This window comes from Chelonia mydas, chromosome 21, assembly GCF_015237465.2.
Source record: "Chelonia mydas isolate rCheMyd1 chromosome 21, rCheMyd1.pri.v2, whole genome shotgun sequence".
NCBI classification, from domain to species: Eukaryota; Metazoa; Chordata; order Testudines; family Cheloniidae; genus Chelonia; species Chelonia mydas.
The window spans coordinates 12,864,890-12,889,004 of record NC_051261.2 but is presented as its reverse complement, the minus strand read 5'-3'; the positions used below and the strand labels follow the sequence as shown (position 1 = coordinate 12,889,004).

The window sequence follows — 24,115 nt, the reverse complement described above, 5'->3', positions numbered from 1 at the left end:
TTTTTCACACTCTTTATCTTTCTTGTCTATTTAGATTGTAGGCTCTTCCAGGCTTTAACTGAATCTTACTATGCATCTGTAGACCCCTTAGCCCTATGGGGCCTCCAGGTGCTACCATAATACAAATAAGTGAAATCCATAGTTAAGCTCTGTAACAAGCTGGCAGCCTTTGCCTGAAACTCCTTCCCTGTTAGCGGGTGTTGCTTCTGCTGGGAACTAGTCAAGAGTGTTCTGCTGCCTCATAGAAGTTGGTGTTATGTTACCCAGCACAGACACAAGGGAGGTGAGAATGTCCCTCCAGCTAGAGAGAGAGGATCTAGGGTGTGGGCTGAGCAGGTCTGAGGGAGGAACCCTGGGAGCAACCAAACCCAGGGAGAAGGCTCCAGCTGCTCTTTGCTCTAACAAACAGTTAATTTCTATATTAATAAAGCCATACCACAAAGAGGGAATGAGTTTGAGATTCTACACAGTGTGTGGACTATTTTTTTAGGGTAGGTTTAGAGACACCTACTCACAGATACCCAAATAAGTGGCCTGATTTTCAGAGGTGCTAAGGAAATGCAATTCCCATTAATTTCAGCAGAAGCTGTGAGTGTTCAGAGCCTCTGAAAATTAAGCCATTTTTGTCCAGGTTACCAAAATATGGACTTAAGGGCCAAACTTCAGGCACCCAAGTTTGTAAATTTTGTATTTAGTGTCTTGGCTAAACCCAATCCAAGTCATTAGTGTTACCCCAGGGATGAATTTGTCCCTTTGTACCCAAGCTTCCCTTTGGATAATATTTTCCTACCTCCATTAAATCACTAATGTTTATAGAGGGTTTTAAGATCCTTAGATGGACTTGGCTAGAGGAAATCAGAGTATAATGTGGGATTTCTTTTTCATAGGCATCTTTTGCTGATTAGCCCACACCATGCCCACTTAACTTAATGGCTCATGCATCTTCCAAGCCCTACATTTTCGGAGGTGCCTTAGGAAACAGAATGCCCACTTTACCATAGGGAGGCTGCATTGATAATGTGAAGCCAGGAGAGCTAAAAATTTCTTCAGTGTCTCTTGAGCTGAGCCGATGCGTTGTAATGGAGCTTTTCCATGTCACACCTTTTGGTACTAACCCAAGGAGAGGGGTAGCGCTCTCTTGCCAGTTTGTTTCTTATATAGTAAAAATTCACCCACCATGCTGAGCTCTTCCGAAAATCTGGCCCCACTGGTGTGCAGAGCGCTTGTGAAAATTCTGGCTAAAGAAAGGAAGAGTTGTCTAGTGGTTAGAGAACAGGAGTCAAAAATTCTGATTTTCGTCCTTAGCTCTGCTTAATGACTCCATGGGTGACCTCCGGCAAGTCGCTTAACCTCTGTGCCTCAGTTTCCTATCTTTAAAATGGAGATAATCCTTTTGTCTATTTAGCTTGTAAGCTCTCTAGGGCAAGGACTGTCTCCCTGAGTGTCTGTACAGCACCTTAGTGCTGGTCTTCATAAAGGCCTCTAGCTACTCCAGTAATAACTAGGCATGACCTGATGGACTCAGTTGAGATTGGCTTTGGGATCTGGGGGTTCATTGGACCCTGAAATTAAAGAAAATCTGAGGAGGAAAGGATGACAATCCACCTGAACCCTGGAGAATGGAAAGTTAATGTAAATCTCTAACAAGCATGCAACTCAAGCTCTATCAAGACAAAACGCATGAAGGTTCATCTGTAGATTGCCTTGGAGGCCTCTTTAATTTATGAGCCGGAGAGGGTCTAAGAGGGTTTATAGGCCCTTGGCTGACAGTGAGGCAACACTCAATGAGGACAGTGCAGGAAAGTAGGTCGTTTACCACAAGCATAACCAGCCAGCCCGCACTCAGCAGGGATCAGTTGTTCTCAGCAATCAAGATCATAGGTGCGAAGCAGCCGCTGTGTATCTGAGAGCTGAAAGGCTTTTGCTGAAGCGAAGGGAGTCCTGCATAGTACTCTGCCTAGCTGACTCTGCCGGAATAACTCTTCTACAAATATTGTCTATTTTAAATTACATAGATATGCCAAACTGCCATGTCTTTGGAAGGGTGCATGTTACTGACTACATTTCCCGTGTATTTTAAGCATGCCTGTGCCAATGCAGCATGCTAACAGTTCAGCAATTTAAAATAATTACTGGATATGTCTCGAAGACTCCTTCTGAGCCTTGTCTTCAAAGACGGGGCAGGGTAGGCTGACTCTATTATGGAAACTCCTTGTACCAATTTATGTTTAGATGTTAGAGCCCACAATCTAAATGGACATTGTTACAGTTTCAGGGTAACTGCACCTTCCATGGTTCATTTCAGGAATTTCCAGTCAGGTTTTCAGCTGTCACCTGTCTCTGGGCCAGGACCCTTGTCCCACTCCCTTCTGATCAGGGGGTTAAGGCTGCCCATCTCCCTGCCTTACTGCCTAAAGCCTAGTGCTTGTGGTTTGCTTTCTTTGCAAGGGTGATGAACAGTGCACTGCTAGCAACTATGAGTTACCACATAATTCCTTCTAAGTAAGCACATCTATTCTTAAGGCAAAAGCATTACAGAGCAAACATAATAAAAAAACCAAACGGATTTAAACACACGCTAAACTCACCAGGATTCACCCCCTCAGTCTTATGGGGCCGTAATAGGCCAACGTCTTTCCACTCCTTCCGCAAAGTCTGGGGGCTGCCCCTTGAAAAGAAGGTCCTGTCCATTTGCTGAACCAGAAAGGAGGCCTTCAGTCAGTTTAAACCCAGCCTTTTGATATCCAGCTTTGTCTGTTGATCTCTGGAAAATCCAGTATGAACCAGTATATAAAAGGCTTCTCCGGTATATGCAGTACATAGTACCTCTCTGGAGGGGTTTACTACCAGAGTGATTCACCTTAATCAAACTCCACCCCACCCCATATTTAGTTGCTGGCAGAGCTGCCGTAACCCTCCTTCTCTCCACCCAGCGTTGCATACAACCCCTGGCCCACAGGGATCTATAAACCATTCATACATTTAATACACTGTGGTCCCCAAACACTGAGGGCGGTTGGAGTATCTAACTAGAATGGAAGAGAGAGAGAGAGAGACAGATTTATCTTATCCCCGTGCACATATTTATCTTCAGAGGCTGCTAGTCTTGCATCGACTGCTGGCTCTTTCAAGATGTCTTTGCATGTTGGGCATACCCAATAGCTAAGGTTACCTGGTGATGATAACATGCCAGCTTCAGTTTTGTAGTGAGTGTGCGGCTCACCAAGGCTCTGAGAACTGCAACAGCTTCCTGCATGAAGGAATTGTTATAGATGTTGAGCGTGTCCAAGGGAGACCAGGGGAAAAGGCTTGGAGTCTGAGGCGTTCCTGTGAATCTGTCTCGTGATTGTAGGTCAGTGTTTTAATACAACCATTGAGAAGTGAATGAATATCTGAAGCTTTTCTCCATTGGTTAGAGTGCTAGTCTGGAGACTCTGGTTCCATTTCATACCCCACCACAGACTTCCTCTGTGACCTTGAGCAAGTTACTTGTGCCCAGATTTTTAAAGGTAGCTTGGTGCCTAACTCCCATTGATTTCAACAGGAGCACCCACAAAGTTGGCGCCTATCATAGAATCGTAGAATATCAGGGTTGGAAGGGACCTCAGGAGGTCATCTAGTCCTACCCCCTGCTCAAAGCAGGACCAATCCCCAATCTATGCTCTGATATATATTATCTGAGGATCTGGTCCATTGGCTTCAGACTTCTAAAATAGTGAATGGGTTGCATTTCTGCCTGGTTATAAAATATCACTTATTCTCCGCAATGGAAAACTCTCCAAGGCACTAGGGATTCTTACTGGGTGGACCCTGACTGATTCCTTGACTCCTCACAGTGCTGTGGATATGCACCAAGATTTTGCCAAGTGTCTACAATTTGGAGTGGTCTCTTAAAGAGGCCTGATTTTTAGAGGGCAGGTGTCCAATGCTTTCTCTAAACCAGGGCCCTTCTTGGCAGCTGAAGCTGGGCACTCTTCATGTAGTGTTTTTGGATATCTTGGCCACTGCAAGTCAGTTGTCTCCCATTGCACATAAGTACTCAGGACAGCTAACTGAGCCAGCCATCAATGAACAAACGACGCCACTAACAAGTTCAATACCACCCTGACCTAGCAATCTGTCCTCCTGGTACACCTGACTTAGCACCACCTGGAATGGGGATTACAGAAACTAAAGAGAAGGGGAAAGAAAGTGGCCAGAATGTTCGCATGAGGTCCCAGTAGAACCAGCCCACGGGCCTGGGCTCTGATGATCTGAAACCTGTTGGAGCCAATGGTTCTTTCCATTAGCTTCGGATGGCTTTGGATCAGCCCTTTGGAAAGGTGAGGGGCATGGTGGGATATTCCCTGAGCTGTGAAGTGTGGCTGTTGGGGAAGCCTCCATATTTAAGTCCTTTGGGGTGGTGCCACCGTGAAAGGAAAATGAAACATAGATGGCCTGAATGGCATTTTTACTATATCCCGTACAGTACTGCTGCTGCAAAGATTGCTCCCAAGGTTCACGGCAGCATCACTAGCAAATAAATAAAGGTCCCCACCCCTTTGTCATTAGCATCCGGCCATTTGTGGCAGTCATTAACCAGCAGAGCCACTACTTAGCACATTTGGCTTGATCCATTCACCAGCCCGATTTTTCCCACAGAGGCATGTGAGCAACCTCCCACTAGGGATCATGTGCAGAACTGGATGGCAACGTATCCTTTTGGCTGAAACCTTTGATTTATGCCCAGATGTTTTTTCGAAGAGCTTGGGGCCAGATTTTCAAGCGCTCAGCACCCACCATCCAGGCCAGATTTTTCAAAAGAGGTCAGCTTGTTTTGTGACCCCGTTTTCAGAGGAACTCAGCACCCAAAGTGTTGAGCTCATCTGCAAATGTCGCTCCCCGTTGTGGAGACCGAGCCCTTCTGAAAAGTGTAGCCAAAAGGGTGTGGGTCATTCTAGACAGCACTGGTTTTAGCTCACTGTTGAGCATATCAGTAACACTCCTGGGTCAGCCAGAGGCACTTCAGAACAGAGGAAGGACTAAGCTAAACCCCCCTGTGTCATTTCAGATCCAAATGCAAACTTTGCAGTGTGCCAGCTCTGCTGTTCCCTCCACTAGCTAATCATGCTGCTTTCACAGAGCATCCGTGCTCTGCTGGGGGCGGGAACAAGGGAATAAGCTTTAGGAGCGCCAGGCTCATCAAGACATATTTACATGACTTTGTAGACTGCAGATGCTGTGAAGGATATGGGCCAGTCGAATTTATCTGTCTAAACACAGGCGCTCTGAGGTCAGATACGTAAATAGGGCCACATTCTCTTCTCTGATCTCATAGTAATTGGCATTTAAATAGACAAGAACAAGTTCAACGTGCTTTACAGCCATTAACAAATTAACCCTCGTCATGCCCTTGTGCAGTAGGTCGTTGCTATTTTACAGATGAGGAACTTGAGGCACTGAGGGGGTAAGGCCGATATTTTCAGAAGTGGCCCCTAATTTGGGTGCTTGGAGACACCTAAGGCCTGGGCCTGAGCTGCCCTGGCTGTTTGTTTGTTGCAGTGGTGGGTGGTTGAATCGTCACCTTTGAAAAGTGAGACTTGGGTTTCAGGCACCCAAAAGTGGAGGTGGTAACCCACCATTGAATGTGTGTTACGGGTCCCCTACATGCCAATCCAGAGAGGATGAGAGTTGTTACAGTCTCTAGCTATAAAGGTCTGGGCTTTCTTAGCTCATGCTTTAAACTCTGGAGGTCCCCGGTTCAACCCTGGTGTGTCAGCCAAGATGGCAGCCATCACGTAAGTTACAGAGGCCCTTAAATGAGAGGTTATTTGAAAACATTTGGGCCGTAGGTCCAGATCCTCAAAGGCATTTAGATGCCAAACTCCCAATGATTTCAATGGGAGTTAGGTGCCTAAACACCTTTGATCTGGGCCTACGTCCTTAAGACATTCTTTATTGGTTCCTTCTGTGCTGGACACATTGCATCACTCCCATAACTTCATTTAAACACAGGCTTATGTGTCTTTTAATTTTTTATTTAATCTGTTATTGAACAGCTCCCCAGAATGACGGCAGATGTCAAATATAAATCAGTTCTAAGTACAAAAGTTAAAGCCAGGTGCATTGCAGTTCTGGTAGGATCCCCGTGGAGGGTGCTAGATTGCAGCAGGCAGATATTTATACAAACCAGTTACTCTAACAGCCCAGTGATTGGTTTCCAGCTTTTGAAACTGGAGAGTCGAAAAGGTCAATAAATCTTGATGCAATCTGATCTCTCTCTCTCTCTCTCTCTGGTAAAATGGAAATAGTCTATTAGCATGTTGTCAATGTCACCTACAGTTCAGAATGGATTTATTCCTCTGCACTGTGCAATATATCCCGAAGAAAGCACAGCGTCATCATGCATTAACACTGGGTCCTACGGGCATCTTGTTCTCTCGTAGGAAGGAATCGGTAACAGGTTGTTATAGATAGTACGGATTTGGTTTTGTTTGCACAGCATTGCAAACAATACATCATTTGACTTTGCTTATCCAGTTACATGCTTTGGATGATGATTCTTTTCAACATCTTCCTTGTTGTGTGGCTGCCTCTTTTAAAATATTTGACAACAGAACCTAACCCTTTTTAACCAGGCAGAGTGACCTAATGGCTAGAGGACTTGAGTGGGATGCAGCAGTCTTGGGTTCTCTTCCCATCTCTGCCACAGACCTGCCGTGTAAAATTGGGTGAGACATTTTGCTTCTGTTTCCCCTCCCCTGGTCTTTGTGTCTTGTTTATTTAGACTGTGAGGCCCAAATCCTCAAAAGTATTTAGGTGCCTCCCAGGGAGTTAGGCACCTTTGAGGATTTGGAACTAAGCTCTTTGGGAGAGAGACTCTCTGCCACTTATTCTATGCCTGTGCAGTGCTTTGCACAATGGGGCAGTGATCTCAGTTCAAGCTTCTAAGTACCACGGTAATGCAAGTAATAAGGAATTCTTCTGAAGAATTGGAAGACCATGCTATGAGGGTTTTGAGAATTAGCAAGTAAGTAAATCATTTTAAAAAATCAACCCCACGACAGCCAAAAAAAAAATGGTAGAGTCGTTTCTTTTGACAAGTATAATTTATTTGCAATTATTTATATGAATACTTTCCGGCATATCGGTAGATGTACCACAGTATATTTTGCAAAGTTAATACTAGTACTCTGTACTTATATCATCCTTTCTATCCAACGAGCTCAGAATGCTTTCCAAAGATGGGTTAAATATCATTATCTCTATTTTACACTGGGGGAAACTGAGGCACAGAGTGGTGAAGTGATTTGACTAAGGTCACGCAGCAAGTCAGTAGCAGACTCAGAAACTGAATCCAGGATTCTTGACTTCCAGCCCTGTGGACTAACCATTAGAAACACTGCCACCTTTGGGAGCTTAATGAGTTCTGACCTCATCGCTGCACTCTGCTTCCGCTGTGAAGTATTGGCTTAGAAGTGTGGGGGATCTATTGGTTTATTTAGGTGAGAATTGACAGGTTAGGGGATTAGCAATGTGACAATTAACACAGTTCAACTGTGCCCTTCAAGTAAAATTGTAGGAGAATGAATTTTGGGGGGCAATGGAAAATGGTTTAAACACCAAGAGCTGGTGCAAATCAGCATAGCTCCATTGATTTCAGAGGAACTAAGCCAATTGTCACTATAGGCACTGCCAGACTGGATCAGATCTGAGGTCCATCATCTTATCCCTGACAGTGGCCAGGGGGAGGCTTAAGATCCTCACTGTAGACAGATGTGTGATAATTTGCCACCTACATCGTCCGCCCCGATCTCTACTAGGTAGAGATCGGCTTAAACCCTGAACCATTCGACCGTGGACCATTTGACCCCCTTTTTTTTTTCCAAGTAGGGATCAGCTATTTCCAAGCTGTTATGCAGCAGGGGGGAATAATGCTCGACTGACATCCTGTAAACTGAGTTAGTTATAGTTTTTTTAATGAGACAAGCTTACATTCTTCAGTGAATTAATCTAAACTTCCCATGGACACTAGGAAAAAATAGTTCTCAGCCTTGTGATCCTATTAGAAGACATTATGAGGGGACCGGCAAGCACTCCGTTTATTTTCCCATAGACAGCTCATCGCTAGCACAGTAATCTGCTCATTTCTCAAATGTTCTTCCCATTCCTCGGGCCAGTATTTTAGAATAAAATGTGACACTCTCTGCAAAGTTCCCAGGCATTCTTGTTATCTGTCTAAGGTGTGGTTCCTTCTAGGGGCGAGATCAAGCATGCTAGAACACACACCCCATTTAAACAGAACACTGAGTGACTTCATACTAACTCCTGGCCTGGGGGGGACTTGCTCAAGAGAGCCAGTGTGTGCCTAGGGTTAGGGTGGTGATATAGGAAGCAGAAAAACATAGGTTCAATTCCCCTAGTGTTGTGAGTTACTGCCCCTTTGTGCCTCTCTCTTCCTTTACGTGTCTTGCCCATTAAGACTGAAAGCTATTTGGAGCAGAGACTGTCTCGCACTAATTCTGTGATAAGAGTCAGGAGCCCAAATTTCAAGGGAATTTGGGGATTCGACCTCATTAGGATCTTTTGAAAACTCCAGCATACATATCTGTACAGAGCCTGATGCAATGCGGGCGAGATCTCAGCTGGGACCCATAGATTCCACTGTAATACAAATAAATAATATCCTTGCAATATCCCCATGCAGCGAAGTAACATTATTTCTCCTTGGGGTTCTCTCTAACAGGCAACTCAGCATTTGTACTAAGATACCTATGGTGTATGAGTACAATACAATGCAGCCACCTTAGTTGAAATTTTCAAAGACACAGTTGTCTCGTTCCTTAGATTTACATGATTATAACCCTTTGGAGGGAATCAGCAAAATGCCCAGATCATACAATATATCCTCCTTATGCATAGTCTGAATATTTTAATTAATGTAAGTCACTTCCATCATTTTCAGGAGTATGCAGCAGGCCACTGCAGGAAAGTTTCTGATGGGAGAAAATCCTATTTTTAGTGGGTGGAGATTTTTGTCTTTTAGCATTCAAATGCATAGAAAATGACAAGTCTGTCCAAAATTTATTTGCTTTTCTTTGTTTTCCACACAGAACCGATGCCAAAATAAATCCTCAATACTATACATATTTTTTCTTAATTGGTGCTGATATTTACAAAATTTATGATACTCTATGAAGAATAAATTATGTACATCCAGGATAAACCAGACAGCAAATGTTCATTCAGAATATGTATTTACACAGATATGTATATCTATATACAAATGTCCCACCTTATTGACTTCGGATTTCTCAGCTAACAGTGTCCAGTCACCGCTGAGAACGCCAGCCAGTCGTCAATAAGAATGATACTGTCTATACACACTGTGCAATTCAGATACAGCTGGTGTCTAAAATGTTGTCTAGCAAACACATGGTTAAATGAGTTGGAATTCCCATGAGCCCTCCTTCCACAGTTTATAGGCCTCTCTCCATTATTGGTCCCATTTCTCCAGTAACCATGGAGACGAAAGGTTCAGTTCCAGCATCATTATTACATGGTCTTTCTTGGATTTCCTCTTCGTATTGATTCTCTCAAATTAGGCAACACACGCTTATTTGAGCCAATACCTATCTTTTTTTTTTAGCTTCTAGCAATGATTAGTAATATGACATTGTAAGACATTTGCAAAGTCTCAGGCAATGGGGAAGCAGGTGCAATTGCAGTTCTTACACTTGGTAAAAAAAAAAAAAGCCATACAAATCTTGAAAGAATATGCAGTTCCCATATATATTTATACACACACAGACCCTGGAAAGAAACCGTTGTCACATTGCAACATTCAACATCCTGTAGAAGCCAAAACATACCCAGGAAGAGAAACATGAACTAAGGAATTTATCTGCTGCCACCTTTACATGGGCTGTGGACCAGATGCTCAACTGATGTAAATTGGTGTAACTCCAATGGCACCAATTTACATTAGCTCAGGTTCTGACCCAAAGTCCTAAGATGTGATCCTGCCAAGATCTCAGCACCTGCAGCTACCCTTTCTAGCAATAGGAATTGAGGGTGTCCAGCCAGCATCATGCAGGGCTGAATGCCAAGATCGTGACTGCAGCTGGAAGATTTTAGAAATGGTCTGATGCAGAGAGAGAGCTGGCAGGCGATTATAGGGGTAGAATGTGGCCATTGTGCTGAACTTCACAAAGGACCCTGAGCAGGGCATGGGAGCGGAGCAGCATTTCAGCTTAAGTCCAAAAGGAGTGTAAGGTTTGCTCCCAAGAACTGGTATAAAAAAGAATTGAGAGCTAGGTGTTCCCATTAGGGGATTGTCAGCTGTCTGGGGCAGGAACTGTGTCTGTGATATTTGCTTAGACAGTGCCTAGTGGAATGGGGCCCTGATCCCTGCTTGGGGTCCCTAGACACTACCACAGCAGAAATTAATAGCCGCAACAACAACCACTTGCAAAAGGGAGCAGAGGAGCTCTGACAACAGGAAGAGTTCTTGGCTCTGGGGAAGAGATTAGCATGCACAAGGTGTGTGAGAAACGAGCCGTCTCTCGCTTATGCAGAGCCTTAAGATCCATGGTGAATACTAGGCCTAAACTTAGGGATCTGTGCCAGCCACTCTTCATTGCTCCTGGCCTCTTTCCCCACTGGCAGCATGGCCAACTGGTCCTCTACTGAGCACAGATACTGACCACACCCCGTTGAGGGGATGGAGGACAAGGGGAGGTAATTAACTCTGCTCTGAGCAGCAGTAGGAACTGGAGTGATGGTCAGTGGGAAATTCACAGGATCCCGAGGAGAGTGCACTCCACAGAGTTACTCCTCCCCAGCTCCAAATATGTGGGGTCCATGCCGTAGTCCACATTCTTAGGTACATGCATCCACCCCTGAGTTCTGCTCCATCTCTCCCTGATGTGAGGGATCGGGGGAAGGAAGCATGGGGGTCCTTCTTTATGGGGCTGTGGGACCTATAAGACATTCAAACCTTCCAGGGTTGAAATTCATAATTGTAGGAAATCACATGCCCTGCATCTGATAAATCCTGTAACCCACAGTCATATCTACCTATGGATACTTTCTCCTAACAGCTATAATAATTTGATTCAGCTGATGCATCTTGCATCACAAAAAAAATCCCTTAGATCATTGCTTTGGCTTCATCTGCATAGTAACATAGATACTAGCGACGGGCCCAAGCCATGGTTTGGCGATCTCGCAAAGTTTCAGGGGGATTGGGGGATTTCTTCCCTCCACTAGAGAGAGAGAAGGAACAGCTGTAAAGCTGAACTCCAAATGTCCTCATTAGTCAAGAGGGAAAGGTGTCTGATTCAACGCATTTCAAATTTGGATCTGGATCTGTTTCTCAGCTTGGGCCCACCTCTAACTGTATTGCGAACTCCAGAAAGTCTAGGAGATTTTGGCAGTAATTTCAGTGGCTGACCTAGGAACCACCTGGTCGCAAAGCAAGACCCTTCCTGAAATACTTCCTCCTCTGTCTTTTTCTCTCCTTCTGTGTATTTATGTACAAATATGCTCATACTTATACACCCACAGGCTACACTCTCATAACACCATTCTTAGGATCTTTTTCTTGATATAGCAAAGTGTTTGAGTAGGCTTTGGAAAAGGACATAAAACTAGCTGCAGAGATAAGTATTTCTGATAAAGCCTGTACTCACAGTACTATCTACATAGATATTTCTTTCCTATCAGCTATGGTTTGATGGAAATTCACCAGTTCCTCAGCCTAATGTGATTGCCCTTTGAGCAAATGCTATTTTTTTAAGGCATTGAAGAGAGAGAGATTTTATATGTTGACTAGCAATCTGCGCATCAGGGTTAGGTGTTAGAAAGTGACTTGTGTTCTAATCCCGGCTCTGACGCTGCCTCTCTCTGTGGCCTTGGACAAATCATGAGGGTCCTAAGTGCCACAGTTAGGGGTGCCTGATGTGAGAGGCCGTGGCCTGATTTCCATTTCCTGTGGACATCAAAGAGAGTTCTCGATGCTTGGTAGCTCTGAAAATCAGGCCTGAAGTCTCTCGAACTAAGATCAGATGCCACTTTTGAACACTTCTTCCAGGTCACAAAGATGAGTCAGAAACAAAGCTAGGAACAGTACCTAGATCCCTGAGCTCTAGGCTCAAGCCCCACTGTTAAGTCAATAGGAGTGTAATCTCTTTATGTTGGGGCTACATTTGGCCCCTTCTGTTTGCCATAGCCCCCTGGTCATGAGGACACTGTTCCCAGTGAGCCCGCTGCGGACTCTTAAAGCTCCCAGAGCAGGTTGCCTCAGGCATTCTTGTATGTCCTTGACATCGGGCCTGTTTTCAAATTCTGCGCCATTGCCAAGGCAATCTACCAGAGCAAGTCATTAGCCACATCTATTCCTTCCTGCCTTCAGGTGCACTGAGCCAGGTGGTAATAATTTTAGTCTCGCTCAAGGCAATGGAAGGGATTAAGCCATCACTCCTGGCTTCAGTGAGCATTATTTTAAAGTTCACCAAACTCCTGGGAAACTCAGAATATTTGGGGAAAGGGCATTGATTAGAGCTTGTTAACTGAAGGTTTGGGCAGATCTGTATTTATCTCAAGTGGTTCGTCCACAGAGATAAAAGACAGACAATGATAGCCGTGGCTAAGTGTAAGAACAGCACTGTACTCTCTGTTGTGATATCCCTTACGCAAAATACACCAGCACACTCCAGCAACGGCCCAAAACACTGGGGGTAAACCAACCACTGGACCAGTTCCTGGTGTTCCCTACTCACCTAGGATGATATTTACCCCTGGGCAGAGGATCGGCATGAGACCTCTAACCCACCTAAGCCCTTAAGATAAGGTGCTGTACAGGCCTTGTAATGGTCTTCTACATGAGGGGAGAAGGTCACCTAATGCGCTTATAAAAATCATTAAGGACCAAAAGAGCAGTCCAGAAGGAGGCAGGGTAGTCCAGTGGCTTGGGCACTTGCTGGTATTCAAGAGATCTGGGTTCATGTCCAAGTTCTACCACAGATTGACTGGGTGAGTCATTTAGGGTACAATTTTTAAAAGCGCCTAAGTGATTCAGGACCCTAAGTCTTATTGAAAGCCAATGGGATTGAGGCACTTTTAAAAATTTTACCCAAAGTTTTATTGAAAGTTAGAGTCTTGGGCACTTTTGTTTTACCCACAGTCTCTCTGTGTGTCAGTTCCTCCACCACAGATGTCCTGTGTGGCTTTGGGCAAGTCACTGAGGCCCAGATCTGCAAAGGTATTTAGGCACCTAAAAGGTATGTCTAAACTGCACAGCAAACCCAGGTTCTGACTCAGGTTTGAGCTCAAACCCCCCTTCGGTCTTCACGCAAATCAGTCTGACTCTGGTCACCAAGCACTCAGAACCCAGGTCCTAGGACCCTGCTGGGGGCAGGGGGGCGGGGGATGGTCAGAGCTTGAGTCTTGCTGTGCCTCAGGTCCAAGCCCTGTCATTTTGTAGTGTGGATGCAGCACAAGCCACAGACTTGAGTCAGAAGGCCTGCGTAGTGCAGTATAGATGAGTCAGCATGGCTGTGAGACCCTGGTTCAGCAATTATAAACCCAGGTTTACAATGCAGTGGGGACACTTAAGCACAGGCTTGGAAACACCAAGTCCACAAGCCCGGGTCCCATAGACCTGGTTTACAATGGAGTATAGACGTACCCAAAGATACAGATGTCAATGGGAGTTAGGTGCCTAGGCACTTTTGAAAATCCCCCCAGATGGCGAGATCTCTAGGTGCCGAAATACCTTTAAAATCTGGCCTTTAGTCTCACTCTGCCTCAGTTTCCCATCTGTACAATGGGAATAATACACCGCCCTACCGCACAGGGGTGCTGTAAGGGTAAATACATTAAAGTCTATGAGGTACTCAGATTCTACAGTGGTGGGGACAGACCGATTTAGGCTGGCTGGCCTCACTGGGAATTTGTACTGAGAAGCAAGTGGCGCTGGTTTAGGACCATCGCTGTAGAATGTGATGGAATTATTCTTTTAATAAGGTTTATTGCTTTTGATAGTTTTATATTTTTAGAGGTAAAAATGATTGCGTTTAAATGAACAAGACAAAAAATGCACTTCTGTTGTTCATTGTTTGCACCCGTGAAGCCAGAGAATTAAGATCCCTTATTAAAAAAATACCTCCAAATCGATCGTGTTGCACCAGGCACTGGCCACTGAAGGGCAGTGGAGCTGAAAGCGCTTTGCACCTTGCAGGAGTCAGGCCCTTTTGCCCTAACTGGAGAAAGTTCTGTAGTACCAGTCCTAATGGGCCTGAGTCAATCTTCTCTTCCTTGCACGGGTGTAAATCAGTAGTAACTTCATTTGGACCAGTGGCATGACACTGGTGTAAGTGAGAGGAGAATCGGGACCATAGCAAGATTTGGGAATCATTGCTGAAGGCTATGGTAGTACCAGTATTTTATCAAGGATATTAGAAATAATCCCTTCTCTCATGACAGCCTATGAAAACGACGATAGGTAGAAATCTATTTGCCTGATCCAAAGTGCACTGAAGTCAATGGGAGTCTAAGGCCCCAATTCAGCGTACCACTTAGCATGTGCTTAAGTTTAAGCACATCCTTAAATGCTTTCCTAGCCCGAGGCCTAAAAACAGTAAATAATTGCTGGTTTCAGAGTTCTACTGACCAGCTAGCTAGCGGCTGAGATCTGCGCTACAGATCTTGCAGCTGGGCATTCTCTGGTGCGGTGGCACGTGTACGAAAAGAAGATTGCCTCTGTTGGATGGTTTATCAAACAATGGGGAATTTCCTTTCTCTCCTGCCACTGTTCAGATTGTCAGCTACACTTCTGGACATGGAAACTGTGGGAACATGGGAAGTAAATAAGCATGTGCATGGGGCAGGGAACAGGTCAATATAATCCACTTGAAACATTCGTGGGAGCAATGAGAGGCTCCCAGCTATTCTGGAATAAAACTGGGATTGTAAAGGGAATGGGACAAGCCCTGAGTTCTTTATTCAGGCAGAACTTCCATTGCAATCAATGGAGTGGGGGGAGGTTGCGGATTTGAAGACTGAGTCAATACAGAAGAAGTGCTCCAGGTTCTGAGGAATCGCTGGACCAGTCTTTAAATCCAGCCCCGCCTTCACCCCTGCGCAAAGCAGGTGCACCACATTTGGCCTGTGGATCTGAATTGTTGAGCAGTCCTTTGGCGGACTCTCTGCACAGAGGCGAGTTTCCCATGCTCTGGGGAAAGTCCCATTGATTTCAAGGGAAGCTTCATCCTGGGAGGGGATGGCAAGGTTCGGCTCAAAGCGAAGGTCTGCTTTAGGCCGAGAGGGCCGCATGCCCTCTGCGAGCCAAAACACAGCACAGGCCGGCTGAAGTTGCAGCAAAGTTAGGGCCCGGGTGCATTTTCAAAAGGTGTGCTAGAAGGTGGCGCTTGAGAATAATGGGAAACTCTTGCCCCACTGATTGAAAGCAAGGGACCATCTGGGAAGCAGGCTGGCTCCCACCTTCAATGACACCCATGTAATCTCATCGACTTCAGTGCGGGCCAGCGCGGGCAGAGCTTGGACCATTCTGCCCAAGAGCTGCAGGCTGTTTGGTATATTGTTTCGGAGCAGAGGTCAGCCGCAGGGCAATAGTTTTCCACTACTAACCTGAACTCCTATATCCCGTATTACACCTAGTCATACCCAAGCCAGCTCCTCTGCTGGTGTTGCTTAGTACTGTCACTCCATTGAAGCTCGTTTACACCAGCAGAGGATCTGGCCCATAAATTGCCTTGTGCCAGTGTTATATTGCATAAGCTCAGCGAACATTTGAATGGATATCACATATATATTACATACATCAAGCCCAATCCTCTGCTGGTGTCAATTGCTGTGGTTCGATAAAGCCAATTCACAGCAGCTGAGGATCTGTCCCTACCTTTCTATATACAACATGATAATATATAGTGAAGCTGATGGTGGCAGAATAGTAGAGTCAGGAGGTCTTTAACGTACAATGCCACCTGTCCTTTGTACCATCTCTGGTCAGCCGTGGAATTCTTCTTGTGACACCAAGATTAATTACTAGTTCCTCCCCACGTGATGAGCATAGGTGCTTAACTTTCAGCTCACCTTCCTTCACATGCACAATTCTTTGCTCCGTTTCAGTGAATACCAGGAAGCACCCAGAAAGCTTTGCCTTGCGTCTCAAATTTAGTCAGCCCCTGCCTTGCCATAATCCAGCCTTGTTTTTCTTTTCACTTCCATGAATCTCCTTCAAGTCATCGGAGAATCTATAAACACTATAAACATGAATACTGTATAGTCTACTGAGAAAAAATATCTTTGTATGTGTATTCAATATTAAGATTCATGCAACACATATCCATGCAGCAGTACTGTATTACTGATTAAATTTCACTGCAGTATAAATATATTATAGGCCACAGCATAGTTTGCTCCAATATGCTAAAAAAGGATGCTTTTTAAACTCATCTTGAATGTGTCAGTGGATGTGTCTTTGGTGACCCTGGAGATAGTGAAGATGGAAGGTGTCATTGGAAAAAAAACCCAAATAAAAAGCGGGCTCTTGATTTGTTTATGTCCCTTCCTATCACCAGCATAGAAAATTTAAGACTTAATAAATAGTGTTCTGTCATGCTAATTGTCTCTCCCCTAGGTCTCACACTGACATACTGCAGTGGATGAAACCATTGCAGCATGCAGCGTTTTCAGTTATGAAACACAAGCCTGCATGATGTATTCTTGCTTGGCATTTCCAAGGCAGAAATCTGAGCCATAAAGTAATTTGGATGCCAGGATGTATGTTCCTTTAATTAAACTATGCATTACCTTTTCATTATGAATCCATACGCTTGGAAGCTAGATGTGTGCTATTTCCTTGGGATATATTTTTGTATGTGTCGAGTGCAGTGAAACACTTTTTCTGCTTGACATTTGTGGGGACTGTTGTTTACATGAGGTTTCTTGAATGACTTTTTTGTTCAATATCCCTGGGACTGCAAGTGATATAATTTTGTTTTGAATGCCTACATGCTCCGTGTCTTTGGAAACCCATAAACCTGTGATGTAAAAAAAACAATTTTTGCATGAAAGCTTATTCGGTGTCTAAATAAGTTTAGAAAGTCACTTACACAACTATTGCTTCCCATGCAGAACCAAATGCACGCTGCAGAACATACGGTATTAACTACAATGCAGGGTATTATGCAATAGCTGTAAGTGTTCCACTTCAGCTTTAAATATGGTGACAGGTTTTAAGGACTACACGTCAGTTAGCATTTTGGTGATATTAACGTAGTTTGTGTTAGCCAGGGTGCAATTGGCTGTCTTCAGGTTCTCCTCTCTAAAGTCCTCATTACTATTGTTTACACCTTCCTGTATCTCCATATAATCAGACTTGCTGATAGTGGAAGCACTCCTGCTTTTCTTTAGGTCAGGGGAAGACGGGATCTTTGGGCAGCTGGTCACTTGCAAATACTGGGCTTGCTCCTCTCCTTCCGTCTCACGGTGGTAGAAGTAGTTGAAGTTGGACACTATGACTGGCACTGGTAAGGCAATCGTTAATACACCGGCAATGGCACATAAGGAGCCCACTATTTTCCCCCCGATGGTCGTAGGGACCATGTCTCCATAGCCAACTGTGGTCATGGAAACCACTGCCCACCAGAACGCGTCTGGGATGCTGGGAAACTGAGACTCGCTCTCATCCGCCTCTGCGAAGTAGACAGCACTGGAGAAGAGGATGACGCCGATGAAGAGGAAAAATATCAAGAGGCCTAGTTCCCTCATGCTGGCCTTGAGTGTCTGCCCCAGGATCTGCAGCCCTTTAGAGTGCCTGGACAGTTTGAAGATCCTAAAAACCCTCACCAAGCGGATGACTCGAAGGATGGCCAGAGACATGGCCTGTTGGCCTTGCTGGCCATCCTCTGGTTTCTCAGCCAGTTCGGTCCCTAGAGTGATGAAGTACGGGATGATAGCTACAATGTCAATAATGTTCATGATGTTGGTAAAAAACCCAGCCTTGCTGGGGCAGGCAAAAAACCTTACCAAGAACTCGAAGGAGAACCAAATGATGCAAAGTGTCTCTACTATAAAGAAAGGGTCTGTGAAAGAGGTCGACTGCTGATAGCTCATGGTACTGTTGGAGTAGGGGTGATGGCTCATCCCACCGCCATGCAGGTCTTCGTTCTCATCCCGAAAAACGGGCAGCGTTTCCAGGCAAAAGCTCACGATGGAGATTAGAATCACCATGACAGAGACAATAGCTATAATCCTGGCGGGCCCTGAGCTTTCTGGATACTCAAAAAGCAGCCACACTTGTCTCTGAAACTCATTCTCCGGTAAAGGCCTTTCTTCTTCCTTAATGTATCCTTCATCCTCTCGGAACATCTCCATGGCTTCTTCCCCGAGTTCATAAAACCTGATCTCCTCCGAGAAGATGTCTAAGGGCACGTTGACAGGCCTCCTTAACCTACCCCCCGATTGGTAGTAGTACAAAATAGCATCGAAGCTGGGTCTGTTTCGGTCAAAGAAATACTCATTCCGGAGAGGATCGAAATATCTCATTCTCTTTTTAGGGTCTCCTAGCAAGGTCTCTGGAAACTGAGCTAGCGTCTTTAGTTGCGTTTCAAACCGCAGTCCCGAGATGTTAATGACCACCCTCTCGCAGCATTCATGATCAGTTTCAGGGTTATAGGTGTCCTGAGGATGACCTGCCAAAGCTGCTGCTTCATCCGTGGGGTCTCCAGTAGCAACTGTCATATTTAGGTTTAAAAGCAATCCTTAATCTAAACTCTTCCGGCTGCCCGATGCTGGGATCAGGTTCAGGGGAAGGCTACTCTCCTGGGAAAGGACAAGTTCGTAGGTTTGGAAGTGGCTCATGAAAATGCAGAGGGATGATCGGGGGGGGGAAATATTTTAGCCTGCTGAGAAAGAGAGAGACGAAATAAAGTAGTGTGTATTAGGAACCTGTGCCTGGCAGAATATATAGCATACTCCTCAGCTGATTTTAATTTGCCTTCTTGGTGCAGAGTTTGAAAACTCCAGTCCCAATATCTGGTGATGATGAAAAAGCACTTGAGGAAAACTTTCTAATGAAAACGAGGGAAACATTTGCATTGGCAAAACCAAACTTTTTTTAAAAACTACAAGAAAAAAAACACTGAATTCTTTTCTATTAAAGGGACTAAACTCTGGATGCCAGTGAAAATGAATATGATATCAAATAGATTCTGCTCATGCACTTAACGGTTAGAAATCAACCATGCAATAGCAGGCAATTCAGTGTTAACCTAAAGGAGCACATTAATGTCTCCAACTTAAAGTTAAACACATTCGCAGTTCTTTTGCACTGGAAATAAAATTGCAAGCCAACATGCTTCCCTATGATAATTTTTCTCTCTCTCTTTAGGCTTTACAGACAAATGGTTTGGTTTATTTTTTTGTGGCTAGTTAATTTGCAAACACCTGTGCTAACTGACAGTTTGACTACTGCATTTCCCATCCTCAAGATTTTTTCTGTGGCTCCTCTCCCCTCCTTCTTTGCAAACGACCACTGCGTACAGAAAACAAATCGCATTACCTGGAGAAGCAAATCTCAGTGTCTCTTAGTGACACAGATTAATTGACTCTGGGGAAATCCTAGAGAGAAATACAGGCTTCCAAGATCCCCATAAGTTCCTCTCTTCAAAGTTCAAAATAATGGTGAGTCATCGTAGGAAGGGTGGCGGGGAGGGTTAGCTCTCCAGAATGTGCAGGTTAGGTCTGGTAATGGGGTGGGATTGGACAGGCAAAGGAGGAAAAGCCTCTTGATGGCCGTTGCAGCTCTTTACTTCAGGGCAGATGAGTGTCTGTCTGAAGCTTTCTCTATGATGGTGGAAAGATGCTAAGCTCAGCAAAAAACCTGATGTCCCCAGTGTCCTCAGGAGGTGTGGCGTTGCCTGGAAAAAACAGCAGTACGGTAAAGAGCTGGTGGATGCTTTAAAGCGGCATCTGCAAAAGACCCAGTTCCTAGAGGCAGCCCTCTTCCTCCTGCACGCTGTTTTATAATTCCTCACTGCCCCGTATGGCAACAAGAGAGAGGGGCAGAGAGCACCAGTGGCCACCCGAAAACACAGAGCTGCATCTCTGTCTGTCACACGCGCGGTGGCCCCTAGCACAGGGCGAAAGCCACCCTGCCCGTGGGAATTGGCGCTGGGGATCGCGGCTGCAGCCTGGTGCCGGGCACTGCGCAGTGTGATCTCGATCTCCTTTCTCCTCACCAAGGCAAACAGCAGACCGTGCCCCCTGCCATGCTCAGCTCCTGTACCACTGCGCCAGGCTCGCGGTCATGCCGCACATCCGAGTTGCCTTGGGATGAAGCCTGCTCCCTGACTCCCATGCACTAGCGGCTTTGCAGGGGGTTCCTTTGACAGCTGGGGGGGATGCTCAGCATCATCTCCTGAGCCTGGCTCTCCAAACAGCCCACAAAAAGCCCCAGGTGAGCTCAACTTCTGCGGCCAGAAACTGTCACTGAGACTTCCATGCCCGAGTCTCCGGCACAACATGGTGTCATCAGGTTCCCTGCATCTAACTTGGTCAAAACCAGACCATCTCAGGCAGCTGGGCCGTTTCTTTGGAGGCTGGCGTTTCTTAGTGCAGAGGAGTCCAACCAACCATTTTCCCTCCGAAAGAGAGACTCTCTAACGTCCTTTCTTCAGCTGCAGACAGCCGCCTGGCTTGCCTACTTTGAGCCAGGATTTCAGAACTAGGTAGGGGGAGTCAGGTGGAATCGAACCCTTAGCTTTCAGTCTCCGAGGCAGCGATTTCTGCCTGCTCCTGGGCAATTATGCCTCTTGTTCTGCCTCTTCATTCTCAACCTTGGAGGTTCTGCTCCAGATCCCCCTTTTGTTTGAAATCTCCCAGTTTCCTTCAAATTCTCCTCACCCTTCTCCTTACGCACGAGAGGAAATAGTACAACCCTGACAAGGCTTGCAGCATTCAACGGCTTCACTTAACCCTTTTTTAACAGGCCCAAATTAGGGAAGGTTAAAATGTATCCCTTTTTTTTTTTTTTTCTTCTTCTTCCTCTCCTCACATTCCTCCCTGCAGTGACTCTTTGGGAGACTCTGACCCTCTCAGCCACTCACGAGAATCTTTTTTTTTAAAAAGCCATGAACGGCGTATTTAGTGCTGCAAAACCGACAAGCACCTGATTGGACCCAATTTCCTCTGCAAGACAAAACAAACCAACCTTGATTTTTTTTTACATAATTATTTTTCCTCTGTCCATTCAAACAAACAAACAAACAAACAAACAAAAACCCAACAATCAAGGTTAATTTAGCAGCAGAAATATTGTTCTAGCATGCTGATTTATATTTCACTGTCTTTCTATATCAAAACAACCACAGCTAGTGCATACCAGGTGTTGTTATGGTGTCATCTGATCTTTGCATTTTTCAGATCCCACCTCCCTTCCCCTTTTCTCTGTTTTATGATTTCAGGCATCCCTGGATCATCTAAGGTTAGAAGCAAGCGGGGGGGAGGGGGGGAGAGCCCCATCCTTTGGCCTATTTCATGCTCATTGAGGTTTTGAGGGGTGGGTTGTTTCTTTCTCTTTTTGCAAAAAGCACCCTGGTTAGTTGCATGCACAGACCTCATTCAAAATCAAGCTCACTGCAGGCATGTGAGCCGGTCCACACATTTCAGAGTGCTTAGCATGATTTCGGAGGACAGAGGGAAGACCGCATGCATTGAGGAAAAGGCTGTGTTTGCTTAACCCTTTTCACTCGAAATATAAAGCATCCGTTCTCACAGTTTGTGGTAAACCTCTGGTTAACAGCGTTGGGGGGGGGGGGGGAGGCAACAACTTACAATTGGTTCTGCAGTCAGGCATGCAGCGCATACATAAGGAGTTGTCTGCACTAGGGTACCACTCCTTACCTGGGAAAGGTAACTTAAAGGGGACACTGCTGGAGGGGTGGGGGGCAGGAAATAGATGGCAAAAACTGCTTCTGACAATGAACCACCTAACACAGAAAGGCTTCAACATTAATATTCATATGATTAACATCAGAGTTTTTTCCTGCCCTCCGAAGTGGAGACCCATGTTTCATCCACTGGGAAATAATAAAACCCTTTGCTTTATGATGTTACTGAAACCTATAACTCAGCTCCTTGGCCATATAACAGTCTGCATCTGACCGATTAAGATTTGAAGGGTGCAGAATAACCAGCTACCCCTAACTTCAGGAAGGGAAACGTGTTAGGGTGATCAAAATCAGGAGGAAATATAGGGCCAGATTCTGCCATCCTTCATTGTGACTAGCACTGGGGTGAAGGGCAGCGTGTCTAATGGTTAGAACACTGTCCTAGGAGACCTGAGTCCTAGTCCCAGCGCTGGGAGCGATTTGCTGAACAGGGTTGATGAGAGTAGGGAAAGCCATATGAAAGATAAGGGGCCAGGCTTTATTTTAAGGGACATTTTAGGGAAACACCACTTCCCTGAGCAGATCCTGGGTTTTTTCTCTCAATTGTACATTTCTACTGCCCTCAAATATACCATGCAATGATTATAAGCTTCAATGTAATGTTTCAAATGGTACTAATGATCAATGTTAAAACAAGTCAATACATCATCAAAGAAGGGATGGGTGATCACCCTAAGTGATAAATCAATGAAATAAAGGACAGTCCCCTAAAATAAGAGATGGGTGGTTCCCCTACATGAGAGTGGGGGGGAATGGGGACAATTGTACTGGGGACCCGAGCTCAGGGAGGCCCCTCAGAACGTCTGTGTAATAAAGGGAAATGGGAAGGAGTGGGGTCCCACGAACATGATGTACCGGGGCCCCACATTTCTCTCAATGCCCTGGCTGTGATGCCTTAGGAAAATCACTTCACATCTGTCTAGTCTATTTAGACTGCAAGGTCTGGAGGGGAAGAACTATCCCTTCCTGTGCATTGGTGAATTGCCACTATGGGACCATGAACTTGGGACCTCTCCTATAGTTCTACTAACAGAACTACTAATCATTCCACCAGAGAGCCTAGGAGCCCTTGACCTAGACCTAGACCTTACTGGGCTAGGCGCTGTACAAACACAGAATAAACAGACGGTCCCTGCCACAAACAGCTCACAATCTACGTAGAAGACAAAAGCCAACAGGTGAATACAACAGGCAGAAGAAAATAAGGCCACAGCATTGGTCAGCATGCTCGTCGCTGGCTTAACCGCTGCTGAGTTTTGTGTAGGCATCGCAGCAAAAGAGAGTTTTAAGGAGGGCAATGAAGTGGTTTTGCGGATGTTTATGGGACGGGCCGCCCAAGCGTGAGAGGCAGCAGGGGAGAAAACATGAAGGGGTTTGTTTGAAAATGGAACAAGTGGACAACGGAAGCTGGTATCATCGGCTGATCAGAGCTGGGAGCTGACATGTGGGTAGTGAATGAGAGATGACAGGTTGGGTGGGGATGGGCCTTGAAGGGTCTTGAAAATGAAGACAAGCAGGTGATGTGCGGCAATATGAGATCCTTGTACTGAATAACACCTCAGTGCTGAGGAAGGCAGTAGGGCTCATCCTAGTGCAGAACATCATTCGTCACAAGCAACAGGATCAAACTTTTCAGAGTAACAGCCGTGTTAGTCTGTATTCACAAAAAGAAAAGGAGGACTTGTGGCACCTTAGAGACTAACCAATTTATTTGAGCATCAGCTTTCGTGAGGATCAAACTTGGAGCCTGTGCGAAGATTCCAGGACAAATGTGCCACCTGTCAGGAGCGAGGGCGCCCAATTCGGTCTCGAAGAAAATAAATGTCAGAAAACCGCAAAAAAGAAAAGGCGTCCCAAGCGAACCTTGAACGCCACTGAGGAGAGTATAATATTATATATTATTAAAGCATGCCAGGCTAATAAGCACATTAAGAGCCGTCAACCCTTTTCCCCTCCAGCACTCTGCGGCACGAGGGAAATGGAGAACATGGTCTCAGGGATCCCATATGCAATTATTGTCCCAGCGAGGAGCAGGGCTGACCAATGACAGAATATTTCTAAAGCATCTTATATGTGAAGATGTGCTATACAGCAGTGCTATCTGGGCAAGGTTGTTCTCCAGCGTAAGAGGTCGGTTGGAGTGGTGGATTTTAACAGGT

At 45.4% G+C, this 24,115-nt stretch overlaps 1 protein-coding gene across 2 annotated transcripts; it reads right to left on the bottom strand.

The window, feature by feature from the left end:
- Positions 1-9,219: 9,219 nt before the first annotated feature.
- KCNA2 (potassium voltage-gated channel subfamily A member 2) lies at positions 9,220-21,347 on the bottom strand. 2 transcript variants are annotated; one of them, XM_037884809.2, is made up of 2 exons: positions 19,568-21,347; positions 9,220-18,911 (listed from the first exon to the last, which is right to left on the bottom strand). In XM_037884809.2, the coding sequence occupies exon 2, from the start codon at positions 18,745-18,747 to the stop codon at positions 17,248-17,250; it is 1,500 nt and encodes a 499-aa protein (XP_037740737.1). In that variant the 5' UTR covers positions 18,748-18,911; positions 19,568-21,347; the 3' UTR covers positions 9,220-17,247. The 2 variants fall into 2 exon arrangements, with proteins under 2 accessions (XP_037740737.1, XP_027681741.1); XM_027825940.3 differs by having other exon boundaries at positions 9,220-18,908.
- Positions 21,348-24,115: the final 2,768 nt, after the last annotated feature.

Excerpts from the sequence above, each read along its gene's own strand:
- KCNA2 (XM_037884809.2), bottom strand. The coding sequence starts at position 18,747 with ATGACAGTTGCTACTGGAGACCCCACGGATGAAGCAGCAGCTTTGGCA.